The 19,024-nt window shown below is 37.2% G+C and overlaps 1 protein-coding gene across 6 annotated transcripts; it reads left to right on the forward strand.

Moving 5' to 3' along the window:
- The first annotated feature begins 574 nt into the window (after positions 1-574).
- Positions 575-19,024, forward strand: LOC128604254 (heterogeneous nuclear ribonucleoprotein C). 6 transcript variants are annotated; one of them, XM_053619245.1, is made up of 10 exons: positions 575-982; positions 4,765-4,786; positions 9,236-9,278; positions 14,037-14,302; positions 14,805-14,877; positions 14,982-15,029; positions 16,441-16,592; positions 16,769-16,882; positions 18,103-18,218; positions 18,336-19,024. In XM_053619245.1, the coding sequence occupies exons 3-10, from the start codon at positions 9,274-9,276 to the stop codon at positions 18,432-18,434; spliced, it is 873 nt and encodes a 290-aa protein (XP_053475220.1). In that variant the 5' UTR covers positions 575-982; positions 4,765-4,786; positions 9,236-9,273; the 3' UTR covers positions 18,435-19,024. The 6 variants fall into 6 exon arrangements, with proteins under 6 accessions (XP_053475220.1, XP_053475221.1, XP_053475217.1 ...); XM_053619243.1 differs by having other exon boundaries at positions 583-688; XM_053619246.1 differs by lacking the exon at positions 4,765-4,786.

Below are 19,024 nucleotides of genomic sequence, written 5' to 3' on the forward strand. Positions count from 1 at the left end.
AAAGTTTAACTTTATGCAAATTTGGAGCGACTTGGTGCAACGACTACCAGTGAGCACAGAGTAGTAGCACGTGATCTGTGATCCGCCATGCTGCCTGCAAGTCCAAATTGTTTTGTTGTCCCAGATAGAAGGCCGAAATGGCAAAGAGGACACCCTGCTTCTCCTTCGTGTTGTAGCATACAATGCATATTTACACATGCTCTCCCTCGAGAATGTTTAGTTTTAGCGACAGGAAAACTGTTTTGTTGTCAAAAGTGAAATACTAGTTGCTCCACCCACTGATAAATGTTACTATGGCAGCGCCTACTGGCAACTTACTACAGGCACTGGAGCAATAAAATCGCTTTATGTGTGAGTGTGGCTTGATATGTCACACTGAAAGTTATGTTTTGGTATGTAAATACACTGAAAAATATTATGACATGCCAACTGAAGCATTTGGGATGTATAAATATGACACAATTAATTAACAGTACCGTTCTGCGCTAGAGATTGGGTAATATTTGGTAATATTCTAACGCACTGCGCCCCCTGGAGGCTGCACAATCTAAATGCGCTTCGTGTTTGCGCATGCGCACGGCGCCATTTCGTGCCCTGGTGTGTTGTTGCAGTGTGAGCGAGCAGACACCCACTCTGTCTTCAAACAATACTGCGTCGAATTTTAATCATTTTTAATCTTAAGCTCCCGGTGAGTATTTTGATTCGAGAGATTTTTGTGACTTTTTTATTTTTTTTGCCTGACTATGAACTTATCTTTGGAGCATATTTTTATTTTTATTTTTTAGCATTTTTCTGGCTGGTTTGGTGGCGTACATTTTGTGATGCAGAGGTAGAACAGCCTGCGAAAGAATTGCTTTGACATGGCGACTTTTTTTTTTTTTTTTTGGTTTTGTTTTTCGATATTTTTTCACAGAGTAACTTTTTCGCAAGACTACTTCCCCATAGCTCAGATGTGTTTGTGACGGATCGGGTATTTTTGAAGGTGAATGTAGGCTAAGCATGAACGGGCTCGGTTGTGTTTTCCAAGATGGTCGTTTTCCTCCTCCATGTCTGGAATTAAGAGTCTTAAAAGCGATTTTTTTTAAAAGCTCGAACTTTAAATATTTTTCACCCCTGACATAGCCTACGTAGTTTGTTTTTAATTTGGACATGTCCCGGTGCGATTTGTTTTTATTATATTGCTAATTTTTGGAGGCTCATTGGTGCACTTCTATCCGTTTGGATTTACGTTACTGTGCAATTAAGTCTTTTTTTTTTTTTGAGTCACTGATTTTTGAAGAGATATTTGTGGGACGAATGATTTTTAAAATGGACTTCAGGAGAATAACTTTGTGTTTGCACGGACATGTTAAATTCAGTGATCACGCGTTTCTCCATTGTTGAAATCAATACCTGCTGCGTTGATAATTAAAACCAAATAAACGAGAATTGTCTGAATATCGAGGGAGGTTTCTTATTGCTTTCAGTCAATGAAAATATTGAGGGGTTAAAATGACGCTTGTCTTCATGGATTCTTGCACATTTTGCTATTCAGTGAGTTTTATAGCCTATAATTAGTCCTGTGTTCAATGCTGTTTTAAAACACTCCCATTGAATTCCCTCACTGTTTTGAAGTGGCCACCGATGACGTCACGACTGAGCGCCTCCAAAATGGCGAAGGATGGCGTACAGCTGGCTAACAAGCCATGGGGGGGGGCACTTTCTAGTAGAACTATGGTTATCATTAACTATTAGAATAATTAGATGTAAATTGGAAAAATTGCTAATGGAAACTATTAAGCCAAATAGGAAGCCCCCTCAGTGGGATTAGTTAAAAACAGCATTTGAGCACAGTCGAGATTTCACAAATCATAATAAAGTCGACACCACAAAATGAAATGTCATTTGATGTATTTAAGGTGTTTAGAGTCCCAGGTTTTCAGACTTAACAGGTTTTTTCCCGCAATATTTCCAAAAACAGTTTCGTTTTTCTCAGCACAGGAAACTACTTCACTCTGGTGTGCACACATTTGTTTTGCCTTTTAATCATCCCATTTCCCCCCTCTCTCAATCTTTGCAGTATATCTCACAACAGAAATACACTCCTGGGCAAAATATTAAGCTTTTAATTGTCTTAACTAAGCATTGGTCAGTAAATCAGAATAAGTAGATAAAGTAAGTTAGTATGGAATTACTTGTCCCTTTTAGGTCATCAAATATTTAAGCCTTGTGGGTAAACTTGCAGACCGCTTCTTTTTAAATAATATTTTTTTTACTTTGTTTAAATTTTCTAAGCCGAGACACGTTAGTTTTACATTAAACGTTTTAATCATTATCATGATTTTACCTTTGCGTACAAGAAGACTATTATATAAGTGACTAGCATTTCTAGCTTTTTCCCCACACAGGTCACTGCAGCAAAAGTAAATGAGCTAATGGTGGCACAGGAAGTCTCAGAAGTGCGTTTGCTTAATTCTTGCTAATTTTCTGACCAATGATTTGTTGTTAAGAACACTAAAAGATTAATGTTGTACCATTTGGGACTTGGCCCATTTTATTTGGCCCAGGAATGTATGTCTGTAAATTGTAGCCACGCAGCTTTCACTTACTTTCTTTGTTTCCCATGGCCTATGGTTGAGGGATTATAGCCTAGTCAAATGAATTAGGAATTATAGATTTAATTGTGAATATTTGGATAAAACAAGATCTAGCTACAGACAAATTTTTAAACTAGCCAAAAAAAATGTCAAAAAAGTAAAGGATTCACATTGGGCACATCACGTCAAAAGTCACATGAATGTAGTAGTAAATTGTTTAACGTTTAATAATTAAATAAATAAGCCTAATTCGAGAGATCCACGCCCCTCTCTCGTCCTAGCTGATCAAACTGTCCCATTTACTAATTACTCGCCTGTGGCTCATTACCTTCACAGTTTCCTGTAAATGTTCCTCCTGTTTGTAATTCATACTGCTGCACGGGATTATATAATAGATTATAAAAACATGACAAGGAAATCTGCTCCATACGCCGCCATAGTAGGTGCACAGCTATTTAAACATATTTGCCAAACTCATGAGGGCATTAATAATACGGGCTGGATGTAAAGTGGCCAAAAAGCAAAAGAATGTGACCTTGCATTGCTTCGTCTTTTTTGTGCTCGAGGCTTCACTACTAAAGCTGTTTGGTCCGTAGTGATCTGCCAGCTGTAATTACAAACCTGTGATTTGAAATAAAGTTCACAGCGTACAGAAAATGTAGTTTTGTGATTCGGGTGGATTTTTATGGAGTCTATGCTTCATGTATGCGAGCAAGAGGGGGTAAAATAGACACAATGTAAAACAAGGGCAGGCGTGAGTTTGACACACCTCTGACACACCTTTAATGCCTGTGAATTAGCTGGTCTGTTGTGAATGAGCCTTTACTCATCCTACAGCTCTTGTCAATCCAGTTCTATAACTAGTTTCTTACTAATAGTTGTAGCTTTTGTGGCAAATTTGCTATAGACTACAAGCGAATATTGGACTTCTGAATTTCTCTTTTTCTGCCATTTTATTCTGAATGGTTTGAGTCTGGCTGGTCAATATTTGAAATAGTTGATGTTGGGACAGCCTTGGTACCAGTTTGAATTTGGTTACATAAAGGTTACTCTCCTAACCTTTACCCAAACTGCTTAGCCTGTTTTCCAAATTAGCATTTTATATACACCGTTGTAGTGTAGTAGTCTATCGTTGGTGAATAGTTCTACCTCACTTTTTTGTTAAATTTCAAATAATGATGATTGTAGAGTGGCTGCACAACTAATGGTTGTACTTACCATACCAATTGTAACTTTTTTTTTTTTCTTATTTTTGTCTTTACAGTTATAGTGGTTTGAAGCTCTTTTATGAAAAAATGTATTACAAATTACCCATACTCAAATGCAACATGACAGCGCAAAATACTAAACACTGAAATAAAGTAGAGAATGTGATTATTATTGTGGTATCCCAATCAATTCCTCCAGGAGTTTGTAATTTTTCGATTGTGGAAATCAACACAAAATTAAGGAAAATCCACAGTATTCGGAGGAGCTTCAAATTTTTCAAAATTACAGCAGATTTGGGCCAAGACGCGTTGTGTGACATCATCACAGAGCACATTTTACCAAAGCCCTTTTCAAATCACATGCATTGAACATGAGTACAGTGAAAAGGTCTCATTTACCAACAAACATCACTGTGAAAGACTGTGCACAACAATTTTGTGCAGTTGCGATTTTGTCAATTCAAGTAGTTTTCCGCAAAACTCGCCGCAAATTGCATCAAAAAATTTGAAAAAAGCCGCAGCAAAATCTAGTATTTTTGGCTGCAACAACCACAACAAAAAACTCAGCTAAATTTTGTATGGATTGCCCAATTACCCCATAGTGTAATGCTACTTATAATCATAGGCTCATAATATTGAAATACTGACTTTTTACACATCGCATGTTAAACACCACAAATACATCACAACAAAGTAGTTGTTAACTTCTTCAAAATTTAGTTCTTCAGCATTTAGTACTTGGCAATAAAATGAACGCTCCAACACAGAGCTGTCATATCAAACTAATGAATGTCTAGATTTTCTTCATTAACCATGAACTATCAATTAATAATTAGACTGAATCAGAGGATTAGGATGAACAGAATTTACCCCATGTATATTCATACTCAGACCTTCAGAGCATCCAATTATGACCTATAGTCAATTGTCCCCCATCTGATTCTCTTGTGTTTTGTTTCTCCCCCTTATCACTGATGCAGGTCTCTTACACAGCTTCAGTTTGTAAGTTTTTATTTCTGTTCACCTTATGCAATTACAAATTACTACTTGTTTCCTCTTGTTTGTCTGTGAGCTTCTTCCTGTCGTACATTTCAATAGGCTGTGCTGTGATCCTAAACACCCATAGTCCCCACCTTCCCATTAATGAACCCAAGGTTGTAGAAAAATAGTTATTTGAAAACAATTAATGCCACATAATATTGAATCTTAGAGATGTTAAAATTAGAAAAATTATTCAACATTCAAGCAAAAAAAATTAATGATTCAAATATTTAACTTGTTGAGCTTTGTATCAACTATTAACAATGTTTTTATTTTAAAATTTTTTATTGAACTTTTTTACATGATGCACAGTAAGCCAGATTAAAGTAATAGCTTTTTTTTCCATGTATAATGTCATTTTTTGAAGTAAATATAAGAACTGAACAAGGTAGGCTATGTGTCCTGAAAGTAACGTAAGTAGATTCCAGTTTGCAGTAACTACTTTTCCCCCATGTGGCTAAATTTCGAATAATGTTATTGGGTGCGCATTGCATCTATGTAGTTAATACAACGCCATTATTCCTTATGTAGTGATTAGGAAGCCTAATGTTGTTCCCAGACAGCATAACAAATGACATTTAGGTATCCTATCAGCAACAGGAAAACATTACTTTGAGTAAATGAATAAAAAACATCTGAAACATTGATATTTTTTTCTCTCTCCGTATAGCAGTAAGTGTTCTGGTTAAATTTTATCACAGTATATTTTAAAATGATCATGGAATGATGTCCCTTCAGTTTCACAAGAACCATATTTACAGTGGTGCTTGAAAGTTTGCGAACCCTTTAGAATTTTCTGTAGTGCTAAAAGTAGACAAAGAGAACCCAATTAAAAAGGTGTGAAAAAATATTATACTTGGGCATTTATTTATTGAGGAAAATGAGCCAATATCACATATCTGTGAGAGGTGGAAGAATGTGAACCTCTAGGTTTAGCAGTTAATTTAAAGGTGAATTTAGAGTCAGGGATGACAGTTGGGTGAGAGTGAGCGTCCTGTTTTATTTAAAGAACAGGGATCTATCAAAGTCTGATCTTCACAACACGTGTTTGTGGAAGTTTATCATGGTATGAGAAAAGGAGCTTTCTGAGAACCTCTGAAAAAGAGTTGTTGATGCTCATCAGGCTGGAAAAGATTACAAAACCATCTCCAAAATGTTTGACTTCACCAATTCACAGTCAGACATGTTGTTTACAACTGGAGGAAATTCAAGACCATTATTACCCTCTCCAGGAGTAATCTGCAAATAAATATCACTCCAAGAGCGAGATTTGTGAAACATGGTGGTGGTAGTGTCATGGTTTGGGTCTGTTTTGTTGCATCTGGGCCAGGACTGCTTACCATCATTTATGGAACAATGAATTCTGAATTATACCAGTGAATTTTAACAAACTGTCAGGACATCTGTCTATGTACTGAATCTCAAAAGAAAGTGGGTCATGCTGCAAGACAATAACCCTAAGCACAGAAGTCATTCTACCAAAGAATGGTTAAAAAAGAATAAAGTTAATGTTTTGGAATGGCCAAGTCAAAGTCCTGACCTTAATCCAGTAGAAATGTTCTGGAAGGACTTGACGCAAGCAGTTCATGTGAGGAAACCCACCAACATCCCAGAGTTGAAGCTGTTCTGTACTGAGGAATGGGCTAAAAGTAATCCAAGCCGATGTGCAGCACTGATCAACAGTTACCGGAAAAGTTTAGTTGCAGTTAGGCTTGCTGCAATGGTGTTTCCACTAGTGTTTCGGTGTTCCCAGTGTTACATGGTGTTCGGTCACACACCGATTGCATCACTTAACCACCGCAGCAATGCCCCTACTGTCGCTTTGCTTTTTTATAGTAATAAAAATAATTTAGTTCAGGTAGAGAACGGATGCTACAATTTAAAAGTGAACGTGTCTGTTCAATTCAGCTTGAGCTGAATGAGTTAGTCGCAGCACAGATCACATTTCATTTATCATATTACAAGAGTGAGGCGAGCTGACTGACAAGACGATGGTGGAAAATTTGGTTTTTAAAGTTCTATGTTTAATATAAGCGAGTTTGTCTTTGTACTGTTTTGTTGTTGTGTTTTTCATTAAGAATAATAATTAACCCACCATTCAAACAACTGATTGAACCCGAATTGCCGCTAATTTGAAAGCGAAAGTAAGGGGATTCATAAGCGATTTTAAGGCCAGGGGGAAAAGAGGGGAACGACAGTGCCCCACACCCCCGTGATACCAGTATTACCAGTGTTGTCACATGTCGGTTAACTGGTGGGAAAATGTCGTCACAGTCATATCCCTAGTTACAGTTATTGCTGCACAAGGGGGTCACACCAGATACTGAAAGCAAAGTTTCACATACTTTTGCCACTCACAGATGTGTAATATTGGATCAGTTTCCTCAATAAATACCAGTGACCAATTATATTTTTTTCTCTCATTTGTTTAATTGGGTTCTCTTTATCTACTTTTAGCTAAATCTGATTGTTTTAGGTCGGAGTTATGTAGGATATAGAAAATTCTATAGGGTTCACAAACTTTCAAGCACCACTGTATTGGCAGACGAAAATAAATAGGTACATTTCTGAACACTGCATTTTAAAAATTAGACTGACTGTATACTATAATATTCAATATTATAAAAATATAGCTTTTAAAAAATAGTTCAAAAAATATAAATGTATAAAATTAGTGTGTTGCATTTTTTTCCAACAAACAATAACACGACAACTAAAAACACAAAAGTCAAAAACAAAAGTTAAATAAAATTCCTTTTTAAAAAAACAAAACTATGTATTAATTTTTTGCAAAGATCCGGATAAGCAACTAGCATGACTTTGTGGCAACAAGTTACATTTTAATGCTTAACCATAGTGGTGATAATTTGTGTTGTATTTGCACACAAATACACATTACCACTATTGGCATAGTTCTCTGTCCAAGCAGCTTTAAACATTGCTTTTGTAGTCAACTTTTTTTTTTTTAAACATGAGATGGTAAATAAAATAAAAATGTATGAAAGTGTGAAAACTCTCCCTGTTCTGACCTGACGTCTCTAGTCCTGTAGCTAGTCTCTCAATCGATGAGCTACGTTTAGCTAAACGATTTACATAAGTGTGCATGATTGAAGCCAAAACAGAGGATCTGCTACAGAAGCCAATCTGGTTTGTGTTTAGAAATTAGAGTCGTTGAAATGTGGCCAGTTTAAAAAATAATAATAATTTTAAGTTAATTGGCCTTGCTACAGTGTTTTGTAAGTGCTTGTTACTTTGCTGGGCCTGCATATAGACTGCGGTCTGCTAGTTGATGACGACAACTCATTTCTTTGTTGGATATTTAAATGTTTTATATATTTTTTGCAATACAAATGCATAGTGCATCACCACGCAATGTTTTTTTTTTTTTTTTTTTGGTCTATTGTAGTATATCATTCTAGACTTACAGTAAGTCTTATGTAATTACAACTCAAATGCCAGTATACATGGAGATGGCCTGTAATTTCTGTTTTTCATCAGAGATGTTTGCTTCTATGCTTTTTATTTATTAAAAAATGTCTAAGCATATGTAAAAGTCTGAATGTTTTGTCCATTGATGGGGAATCTTTGAAGAGACAACCGTGATGCGTCTAAGAATAGATTATTTTTCCCATCTTTGATATTTAGTGTGTGGTTGCATCATATATTGTGTTGCTTTTATCCCAGCTGATCAACTGCTATAATTATCAGCACATGACTATTTACAAAATAGTCTAAAGCATTTGGCCTAAAATTTCAGACCGCTTGACAGTGAAGAAACAGTGCCAGTGAATATCTAAAGGCAGGTAGCTGTTTTGGAGAAACAGCACCATATATGATGCACCGTGTGTACTACAATTGGGTGACTTGGCTGTTCTGTTTTAATTTGACTCCGATTATATTTAGGATGTTCACACTGTGTTCCAGTGTTGCTTTTAATATACCCTCGATGATGTTGCTTTATGACTGTTATGCATCACCATACATCACGTAGAGGAGGCAGAATGCACTTTGTCTTGAGCAAGCACAATGGCTTCAGAGAATTCTTTGCCAATTTATAGTATTTTTAATATAGTTGTATCTCTAACCAGCTAGCGTTTACATAGCGAGGGCATGTCAAAAGCACTGTTGGTACACAGCCAGAGAAGATCTACAGTAGCCTAAACTCATCAATTTTCTGTCTCTTTTTCATTTATACAACAGTAGTCATTGCTTCATTCTGCCACTGGGTGGTGGTAGTGCTTCCTGTGTCTGGGTTGTTGGTGTGACCTTGCAAAGGGGGAGGGGGGTGGTGTTAACATGTCACTGCCACTCAATGCGTGAAGGTGAACACACACCTCCCTTTTACCCTGAATGCACTGCTGAGCAACAGCTCACCAGTGGACCAATAATGACCCCTCTTTTCTCCAACAGAATCAGGCAGACAGACGACTCGACCCGAGTAACACAGAATGGAGTGAGTGACTATTCCCCCCTCCCCCTCTGTATACTGAATTGCATACAAATATTGTATATAAAACCCTAAATGCATTCTAATGTATAGAACATCCCACACACTCCCTGTAGATCATTTAAGGATCATTTACAATTTATTCACACACACAAAGAACTGCAATGCTTGTATTCTAATGCTGTTCATTCACAATGTAAAGTGTATTGACCGGGAAGAAAAAAAAAAACAAAAAAAACTGGCCATGCTGTTATATGAAAATAATCATCAGCCAGGTGATGAGGCCCAACATGATTTGTGGTATTTTCCAATAACCAATAAAGCGTGTCCCAAAGTGTTTTATTTCTCTTATACCACAGCATTTCTGCCAACATTTAAATAATTACATCTTACATTTAATCTGTTTATGATTATAATCATGTTGTGAAAACAAGTTACTAGGTAATTTACTGTTGTCACATTTTAACAGCTATAAACGAAAGTAATAAGAAAACGAAAGTTTTCTCTTAAAAGTAATAAGACAAAAACAAAGCGTGTTGCCGAGTACGCATTGTTCTCTATCCCTACTATCCTGCAAGAGGAAATGTTACAGAGCTGACACTGGAGACTCCTTCCGATAATGTTCAATAAACATCTCCTCACAGAAAACCTCACCATATCAATGTTTATATGTTTTTCTTTGTTAAATACCTTCGCAATTTTAATTAATTTACTGTTAGACATAGATGGTTCAGCCCAACCCTGTGAGATATTGTTAAGTATTGAGTCAATGACGTATTAGAACGAGCATGTTGATGTAAAGCTGTGGTTCTGAATTACAGCCAGCACTACTGTCAGAGCTGCTGTTGTAGAAAATTAACCAACACTTTCTGATCAATCATATTTGAGAATTCAGCTGCACTGTGGTATAAGCAAAAATATTTACACTGGCTTATATAAATATATAAAGATAAAATATACTTTTCTGACTGGTTCAATTGTTGACAATTGGTGACAAGGAACTAATCTTAGTATTTAAAAAATATATATATATTTCTACCGAATGTCATAGAAATTCAATAAAAGTTGTCATTAATCTCTATAGTGTTTCACTGTTTTAGTTGCCATGTGGCATTTTTTGCTGGTGCTTTATTAGCAACCCTAAACACGGTCCCTCCAGGATTTTGCAATCGCAGAACTTAACCCAAAATCAAGAAAACTCTGCAATATTCGCAAGAGCTTGCGATTTATTTATTTATTTTTTCAAAATTACTGCAGATTTTCCGTGGATTTGGGCCAAGACACCATGCCATGTGACATCACAATATGCATTCAGCCAAAGCCCCCTCCGATTCAAGTGTGTCGAACATGAATACAGCTAAAAGGTCTCATTTTCTAACAAACATCACTGCAAAAGACAATTCAAAACAGTTTCATGCAATTGCAATTTTGCCAATTCAGGTAGTTTTCCCACAAAAAAGGCACAAAAAACTTTTGGAAAAATTGCATCACAAATTTTGACAAAAGCTGCAGCAAAATCAAGCATTTTTGACTGCAACAGTCACAAAAAACTCTTAAACTGTTAAATCCTGTACAGACTGCATAAATACTGTTATTAAAGGGGTATACATTTTTTTTTTTGTTTCATATTTCCTTTCCCTTATACAAAGACATTGGTTGCTTTAAAACATGCCTGATGTGATGAAGTGCTTCCAAGTACCAAACAAATCACTAAAATTCAATAAAATGTGTCCATTATTTAAATTTGAAATTATTAAAAAGTTTACTCTTCACACACATCTCAGGCCTGATTTTACCAAATGTTTATGTGTAAAAACTTGTTTAAAAAAAAAATGTTTATATGTAAACTTGTAATTACCAACCAAAAATGTCCAAGCTCACTTACCAGCAGGGTCTACAGAGGATTGTATCTTTTAAGGAGTTACCCAAATAACTTACAGTCCCCTCTGAAACTATTGGAACAGTAAGGCCAATTCATTTGTTTGCGCTACACACCAAAGACATTCAGATTTGAGATCAAAAGATGGATATGAGATGAGAGTTTAGGATTTTGGCTTTTATTTCCTGGTATTTACATCTATTCTGTTAAACAATATAAAACATAGAACCTTTTGTACCAGACCACCCAATTATTAGGTGAGCAAAAGTATAGGAACATAAATCTTTAATTAAAGTAAATAACACGTAATATTTTGTTGCATATCCCTTGCTTGCAATAACTGCCAAATCACCAAAGTCCTTTGTTGAGTTGGTTGTGTGTTTTGGATTGTTGTCTTGCTGTATGATGAAGTTCCTCCTGATTATTTTGGATGCATTTCTCTGTAAACTGGCAGACAAAATGTTCCTGTAAACTTCTGAGTTCATTCTGCTGCTGCATCATGAGTTACAACATCAATAAAGATTAGTGAGTCTGTTCCAGAAGCAGCCATGCAAGCCCAAGCCATGACGCTACCTCCACCATGTTTCACAGATGAACTTCTATGTTTTGGTTCATGAGCAGATCCTTTCTTTCTCCATTTTGGCTTTTCCATCACTTTAGTAGAGGTTAATCTTGATTCCAGAACTTTTGTGACTCATCTCTGTATTTCTTTGTGAATTCCAATCTAGCCATACTGATTCTCACTGCTGATGAATGGTTTGAGTGGTGAAACTGAAGGCTAAAATCAGGAGTAGATGTTTAGAGCCATTTATTGTTTAAAAACAATCAATCTAACAGGACACACCTTAGTAAAAAGAAACACATGTCCGTAACATGTTTGCCTACAAATTGGGTGGTCTGATACAAAATGTGCTATGTTCTATGCTGTTTAACACATCTACAAATAAATACCAGGAAATAAAAGCTGAAATTCTAAACTCTCTTTTCATATTCATCTTTTGATCTTCAGCTTGCAGCAAAAACAAATGAATTGGCCTTGCAGTTCCAACAGGATGATTTGTGTCATTTGCAGTCACAGTGTGTGTGAATCCGAGAGAGGCTATAGTGTGTGCAAATCAATGCAACTGAAGGGGGGGACATTGCATTTGCGGTAGCCCATTTTCCACCATTTGGAGGGGGGAAAGAAAGGATTTATCAGTGACAGCATTAGGATTACCATGATGGTCATTGACATGCAATCACTTACGCACTTATTCTTCATATCAACAACAAAACATCCACTCACAAATTAGTACTCTATTTGAGATAAGTAAATGAGAGCCTCAGAATTGTAAATCTGTGTTGATGTTTTATGTAAAATGTTTACTTCTGACAGGATTTACAGGATTCTACAATGCATAAAGCAAGAGAGGAATCATGCTACATTAGTACATTGTTCCCCAACTGTTGTGCTATTCTTACCATTTTATAATACTATCCGATGAAGGAAATGTAATCTTATAATTGCCTCAGCTTTGTTTTACTGTGCTGTGCACATGTTAATGCTATGTATTAATGCTATTGAGGGCATTTTGGCTCAAAACTAATTGCAGCACATTTTAAGCCCAAACACACACACAAGCAAACAAAAAAAAAAAACAACAAATTCAGAAATGCAACTGCAGAGTCAGCAACAAGTTCAATAACACAACAAAACCAAGTGTACATGAAAGTCAAAAAGCAAAACACAACAGCAAATTCAACATTAATGCAAACTAGAACACGTAGGTAGTTCGTGAACATCACACGCTCGTAACTAAGTGCGATTGCCGTATGTATGTAGTATCACAAGGAAAAACAACTGCTTAAGTTATAACAAGTTAAATTATTAAGTTAGCCCAGAAAGCAAGTTTAATGTGAAGTTACCCATGTTATATGTTGTTAACCTGGCTTCCTTTTGGTTTGTTTTCAGCGTTAATGTACTCTAATTAATCCCATGCAAAGTCGACGGTGTATAAATTATCATACAAATAAAAACATCTATAGATTCTTTTAAGCTTGTATGTCCTCCATTTACCACCACCTCTCAGTCTGATGTGAGATTGGCACAATCAGCAATGAGCATGTGATGTTCAATAAGGACCTGCGTTCTCCATTTTGTGTTAATGTTACTGAATTACATAAATTGCATAACTACGAGCTAAATCACCATTCTATCTGTACACAGTTTTAATGTCTGGGGGAAAAAACAAACAAACTAACTTCATTTTGGTGTTTTGCGGGGGATATTGTTTTACTACACTTTTTTAATTCTTCACATGTAAGACTAAAAGATGATTTGTGTTAACGTGTAAATCTCAAAATATATAGTTCACAATTTATGTAGTCTTAAATACAATTTAAATCACGTGTGTGTGTGAGAGATTTAGAACACTTCCCATTGAAAATTATTTATGTAGTTTCAAAGGGAAAATGTGTGTTGTATTATTTATTTATTTTTTACAGTTGCATAAAAGAGATAGGAGTTATCCGAATCTGGGAGAAATAGCGTTCAAATACCTGAAGCGTGTGCAAAACCCAGTAATGATGCTCTGTGGTGTCTTTTATGTGCTAATTATTGCTCATGGCTATTTTAACCTGTCATAAAACTTCGTTGCTTTGTTAGTGTCCCCATATGAGGTAGGTTCTTTATCTGTAAATATGTACTTTTAACATAATTCTTTTACCTTCAAGCTCACAGTAGCTCATACTACAGTAGCTCGACCAGTGAGTGGACCCGGAGGAATTGCTTTTTAGCACTTTTGCTAGCCTCGTTATATCCACCCCAAATAGTCATTCTGGCATCTATTTTCTTTCCCATACCCTCCTCCGTGTCCCCTTCCTTGCCTCCCTCCACTCCTACGTAGTCTCTCGCCAACTACAAGCAGCCTGATGGCGAGTAATGTGACCAACAAGACGGACCCACGCTCTCTCAACTCGCGCGTCTTCATCGGCAACCTGAACACCATGCTGGTGACCAAGGCAGACGTGGAGGCCATCTTCAGCAAGTACGGCAAGATTGTGGGCTGTTCAGTGCACAAGGGCTACGCCTTTGTCCAGTACTCGAATGAGCGGAATGCACGTGCTGCCGTGGACGGGGAGGATGGACGAATGGTCGTTGGACAAGTCCTGGGTAAGGACGGCCCTGATTTGGTTTGCTCCCAACACCTGTTTTGTTTTAAGAAAATAAAACAATGTAGACTGCTCTTCAGAGCCAAGGTCCAAAGCCAATGGGTGTTGGGCATCTTTGCTATAGAGACGATAGACTTGTACCCAAGAACTGGTGCTGTAATCAAAGACTGTTCATCCCAGGACTCATAATAACATCCATACATATGGAACCAATGTATGTGCTGTAAAACGCAAGCAGTGTTGTAGTTCAATGCTACAAACCCCCATTGTCATCCCTGTGATTAGCAGCAAGCTGAAGATGGAAGTCACTTTCCCTTATTTCTCTCATTACTCTAACACAAAGGCATTTGTGCAGCTCCTGGACCATTACTGTTGATTATGCAGCATTCAGGCTTTAATGGATTCTATCTCATTTTTCTTTATAGATTATGGACCCTGGAAAATTGTTTCAATTTCTAAATTACATTTGAATCTGTAAACATAATGAGCTCATTCTTTTGCAGATATTAACCTGGCCGGTGAACCAAAACCTCACAGATCTAAGACTATCAAGCGCTCAGCAGGAGATATGTACAGGTTTGCATCATTTCAGGGTTTTTTAAATTTTTTTTATTATTATTTTTTTATTATAATGCTGTTGCATATAGTTAACCCCTTCCCTTTCAACTTTTTTTCTGCAGCCCTTCGATTGAGCTCGACTATGACTTCCAGCGAGATTACTATGACAGGTGAGCACTTTTCCGCCCTCATCTTTCTGAATCTTGTTTGTATTTAATAATTTATGGATGGTGAATATGGTTCCTTTTTTCACATGTTTACTGTCTATCTAGTTCACCCAGAAAGTGTTGCTAAAGCTTTTTCTTTTTAGTGTTGTCTGACTTTAGCACTGTCTGACCAAACATACACTTTTATTTGAACCAAAACTGCAGTCAAAATCCTAGCCCATTTAAATTATCCATTCACACTTTTTGTATGTTGTGAGCTATATAGATGGATGACAAAATTACAAGAAAAACAAGTGTCTTTGTAAGGTGTTGGGCCACCACAATAGGTGTTCAGTTGCAATGAGATCTGGTGACTGTGAAGGCCATAGCATATGATTTACATTATTTTCATTCTCATCAAACCATTCAGTGAATCCTCGTGACCTGTGGATGGGGCAGGGTTATTTTGGAAGACTCCCCATCAGGAGAGATGAATGTCTCAAGATTGGATATAGGGGATCAGTTAGATTTAGGTTAACTTCATATTGAGTTGGAGTGACTCTTCTGTTTAAGGCACAGGTTCTCACCCTGAGATGTGGATTGGAATGCAGTTTTTACCATTCGTTATTTATAATGTAGTTCTTCTGCATATAAACTTGATTTAACTGGTATAGATTTTAATTAAACGAACAAATTTTTATTATTAAAATATAATTATCCTTAATTCAGTTTGGAGCTTCTCTTAAGTGCATTTTACACCAAATAATAGCTCCACCATAGCCAACAATAACAACTTGTGAATAAAAGCCTTAATTTTTTTTTTTTTTTAAACCAAGATTAATTTTGTCATTGAGTCTAACTAGATTCACTACATTAAACAATATACACTATATTGTCAACATTTTGTGGGCACCTGACCATCACGCCCATATGTGGGTCTTCCCCAAACTGTTTCCACGATGTTGGAAGCTCACAATTGTATAGAATGTCTTTATATGCCGTAGCATTACAATTTCCCTTCATTGGAACTGAGCAGCCCAGACCTGTTCCAGGATGATAATGGCAAAGACATGGTTTGCCAGAGTTGGTGTAGAAGAACTCGAGTGGGCTGAACAGAGCCTTGACCTCAACCCCACTGAACACATTCAGGATGAGCAGAATGTGACCCCATCATCGGGAACCAGAATAAACACAGATGCGCTGTTTATTGACTGTTCCTGTTTTGTTGTGTTTTAAACTGTGTGAACTGGCTGAACTCTAACCGTCACCACTGTGCACTATTGATTATGTTTGATGGGCACTGAGTTCCTTGATAAAATCGAAGCGCACTGTTGTTCTCTGACAAGTCAGACAAGTGATTATGCTACACTGACATGATGCTTCTGAAATTCATTTGGTGAGTTGTAAGTTAAACATTGTGTGTTTGTGGTGTTAGGGTGTATTCGTACCCCTCACGGGTGCCTCCTCCCCCTCCTCCGCTCTCCCGCGCAGTCATTCCCTCCAAGCGGCCACGGGTCAGTGTGAGTGGTAGCCGCCGTGCCAAGAGCAGCTTCTCCACCAAGAGCAGCCAGAGAACCTCCCGCACCAGTTAGTACTTCGTCACACACACACACACACATACAGTACATACACGTGTATACGCACAGCCACAGTGTCTGCATATAGGAAAACTGCCATGGCTTTGTCCACTACTCCCAAGTTTTCTATTAAGACATGTTGTTTGTGTCTGTGTGCATGGGTTTTGGTTGTGTGTGTGTGTGTAGTGAGAGCTGATGACCTGCAAACAATCAAGAAGGAGCTGACTCAAATCAAACACAAAGTGGACTACCTGCTGGAAAGCCTGGAGAGGATGGAAAGAGAACACAGCAAGAAATCAGGTACTACACACACACACACACACACACACACACACACGTCTCGTCTCTGTGTGATACAGTTACACAACACACATACACACTGTTCTTGTTTTTTTTTTTGTCTGTGTCTCTTATGTCTCTCTCTGCCCTGCCACACTTATTTTGACATGCTTACAAAGTTACAATTAAGTGCAAACATGTGTATGCCTGCAGGAGAAATTAAGACAAAGAATGTATTTTATAGCAACAACAAAAAACCTTTAAACTGTGTTCAGTTTTGTAGATATTTTACTTATAGAGTCAATAGGTATCAATTCAGAAGATTGGATTCCTTTCCTGAATGTGATATAAAAGTTCTTCGAACTGTTCTTATAAATACTTTTCTAACTCCACACATTTCATGTTATAATACATTTCTTTTAGCAAATCAGTTAGGGGATCTACTTTATTCACATCAGAGCACCATCCCAACTATGAAGCATGGTGTTGGGAGCATCATGATGTTGGGCTAGGGGTACCCAACCCCAATGTGTCATAGGTTTCCTGTAAAAGGGACTGGTGCACTTCAGAAAATATATGGAATCATGAGAAAGGAGGATTATCTAGATATACTGAAGCAAAACCTCAAGACATCAGCGAGAAAGTTATCATTTGGTCATAGCTGGGTCTTCCAGCAGGTCCGTTACCCTAAGCACACCTCTAAAGATGGCTTGAAGATAACAAAATGAAAGCGTTGGAGTGGCCGTCACAAAGCCCTGACCTGAATCTAGAACTGAAAAAGTGTGTCTGAGCAAGGAGGCCCAGAAACCTAACACAGTTACACCAGTTCTGTCAGGAGGAATGAGCTAAAATTCTGGCAAAGTATTGTGGAAGGCCCCAAGCATTTGTTTCAAGTTCAAGCTATTAAAAGGCAGTGCTACCAACTAATAACAGTGTATGTAAACATGTATAGTAATATATGATATATTAATGATAGTATACATATAGTAATATATTACTGATATAGTAAATAAAAGCTGGAATAATTAGAGTAATTAATTAATTACTCAATATTATTTTTGAAATGATCTCTTATGGAAATTCAATATACACCATAATTGCCTTACACATGAAATGTGTGGGGTTTTGAAAAAGTAAGTTTGAATGTATGTAAATGTTTGGCATCAACTGTGTGTACCGGGTATTGTTTGTTTGTGTGTGTGTGTTATGTTCTGATGTCCCCATCATATTCTTGTGTTTAGATGGGAAGAGCATTAAAGCAGAGGAGACATCCCCCCAGCATCCCAGCATGAAAAAGGATCGAGAGAATGCGGAAATCAACGACTACGAAGAAGAGGGTGATTTGGAGGAAGAGGAGGTGTGTAGTGGAGAGATGAAGTGGGGATAGAAAAAAGAAATTGGTGTAGAAGGGTGGCGTTTAAGAGGTACAATTTTGGTGTGTATGTGTGACTTGTATGTGTGTGTGCCCATAAAGATCAAGAGTCAGGGAAGGGAGGAAGATGAAGAGGACGATGATGGAGAACAGGAGGAAGGAGAGGACGACGGAGACAGCACTAACGGAGAGCACTCTTAAACCGCTCGTTCTTATGCAAACACAGACTTTACGCTGAAATATGTGGGTGTCTAAAATTACGCCACACAGCATGCATGCATTCTGTTAAATCCACACATCTCGGGTGAATAAGTAAACAAATAATCGTACAAACGAAAAATCAGATCCTCTTCAGAACACAGCTACATTCTCATTTTTTCCACCATTCCACAGTTTTCCTAATACATTTTTTTTTCTCCTCCTTCCATCAGCAGGCTTTAAAGATTACCTATCGATTGTCGCACTTCCATTCCTAACCAGTTAGTGGCAGTGGCAGTGTCACTCACTATTTCAGTTGTAAAGTTCAACTGGATTTGATTCTAAACTGATTTTATGGGGTGAGTAGGTCTGAGGTTTCACATCACCCATCAACAAGAAAAAGTTTAGCTTGTACAATATATACTTTTACTTTTAAATTTTTTTTTGTCTTGGGTTTTTCGTTGTGAGTCTAGTGACATTAAGTGGAGGGCTGATTTTCAGAGACATGTTTGTTGCTGTTTCATTCTACTTAACTTGTTTTCTTTATGTCCTGTAATAAATTTAAATAAAAGTTATAGATGTTTTGTGAAACA

The sequence above is a fragment of the Ictalurus furcatus genome, chromosome 29 (assembly GCF_023375685.1).
Source record: "Ictalurus furcatus strain D&B chromosome 29, Billie_1.0, whole genome shotgun sequence".
In the NCBI taxonomy this organism is placed as follows: domain Eukaryota; kingdom Metazoa; phylum Chordata; class Actinopteri; order Siluriformes; family Ictaluridae; genus Ictalurus; species Ictalurus furcatus.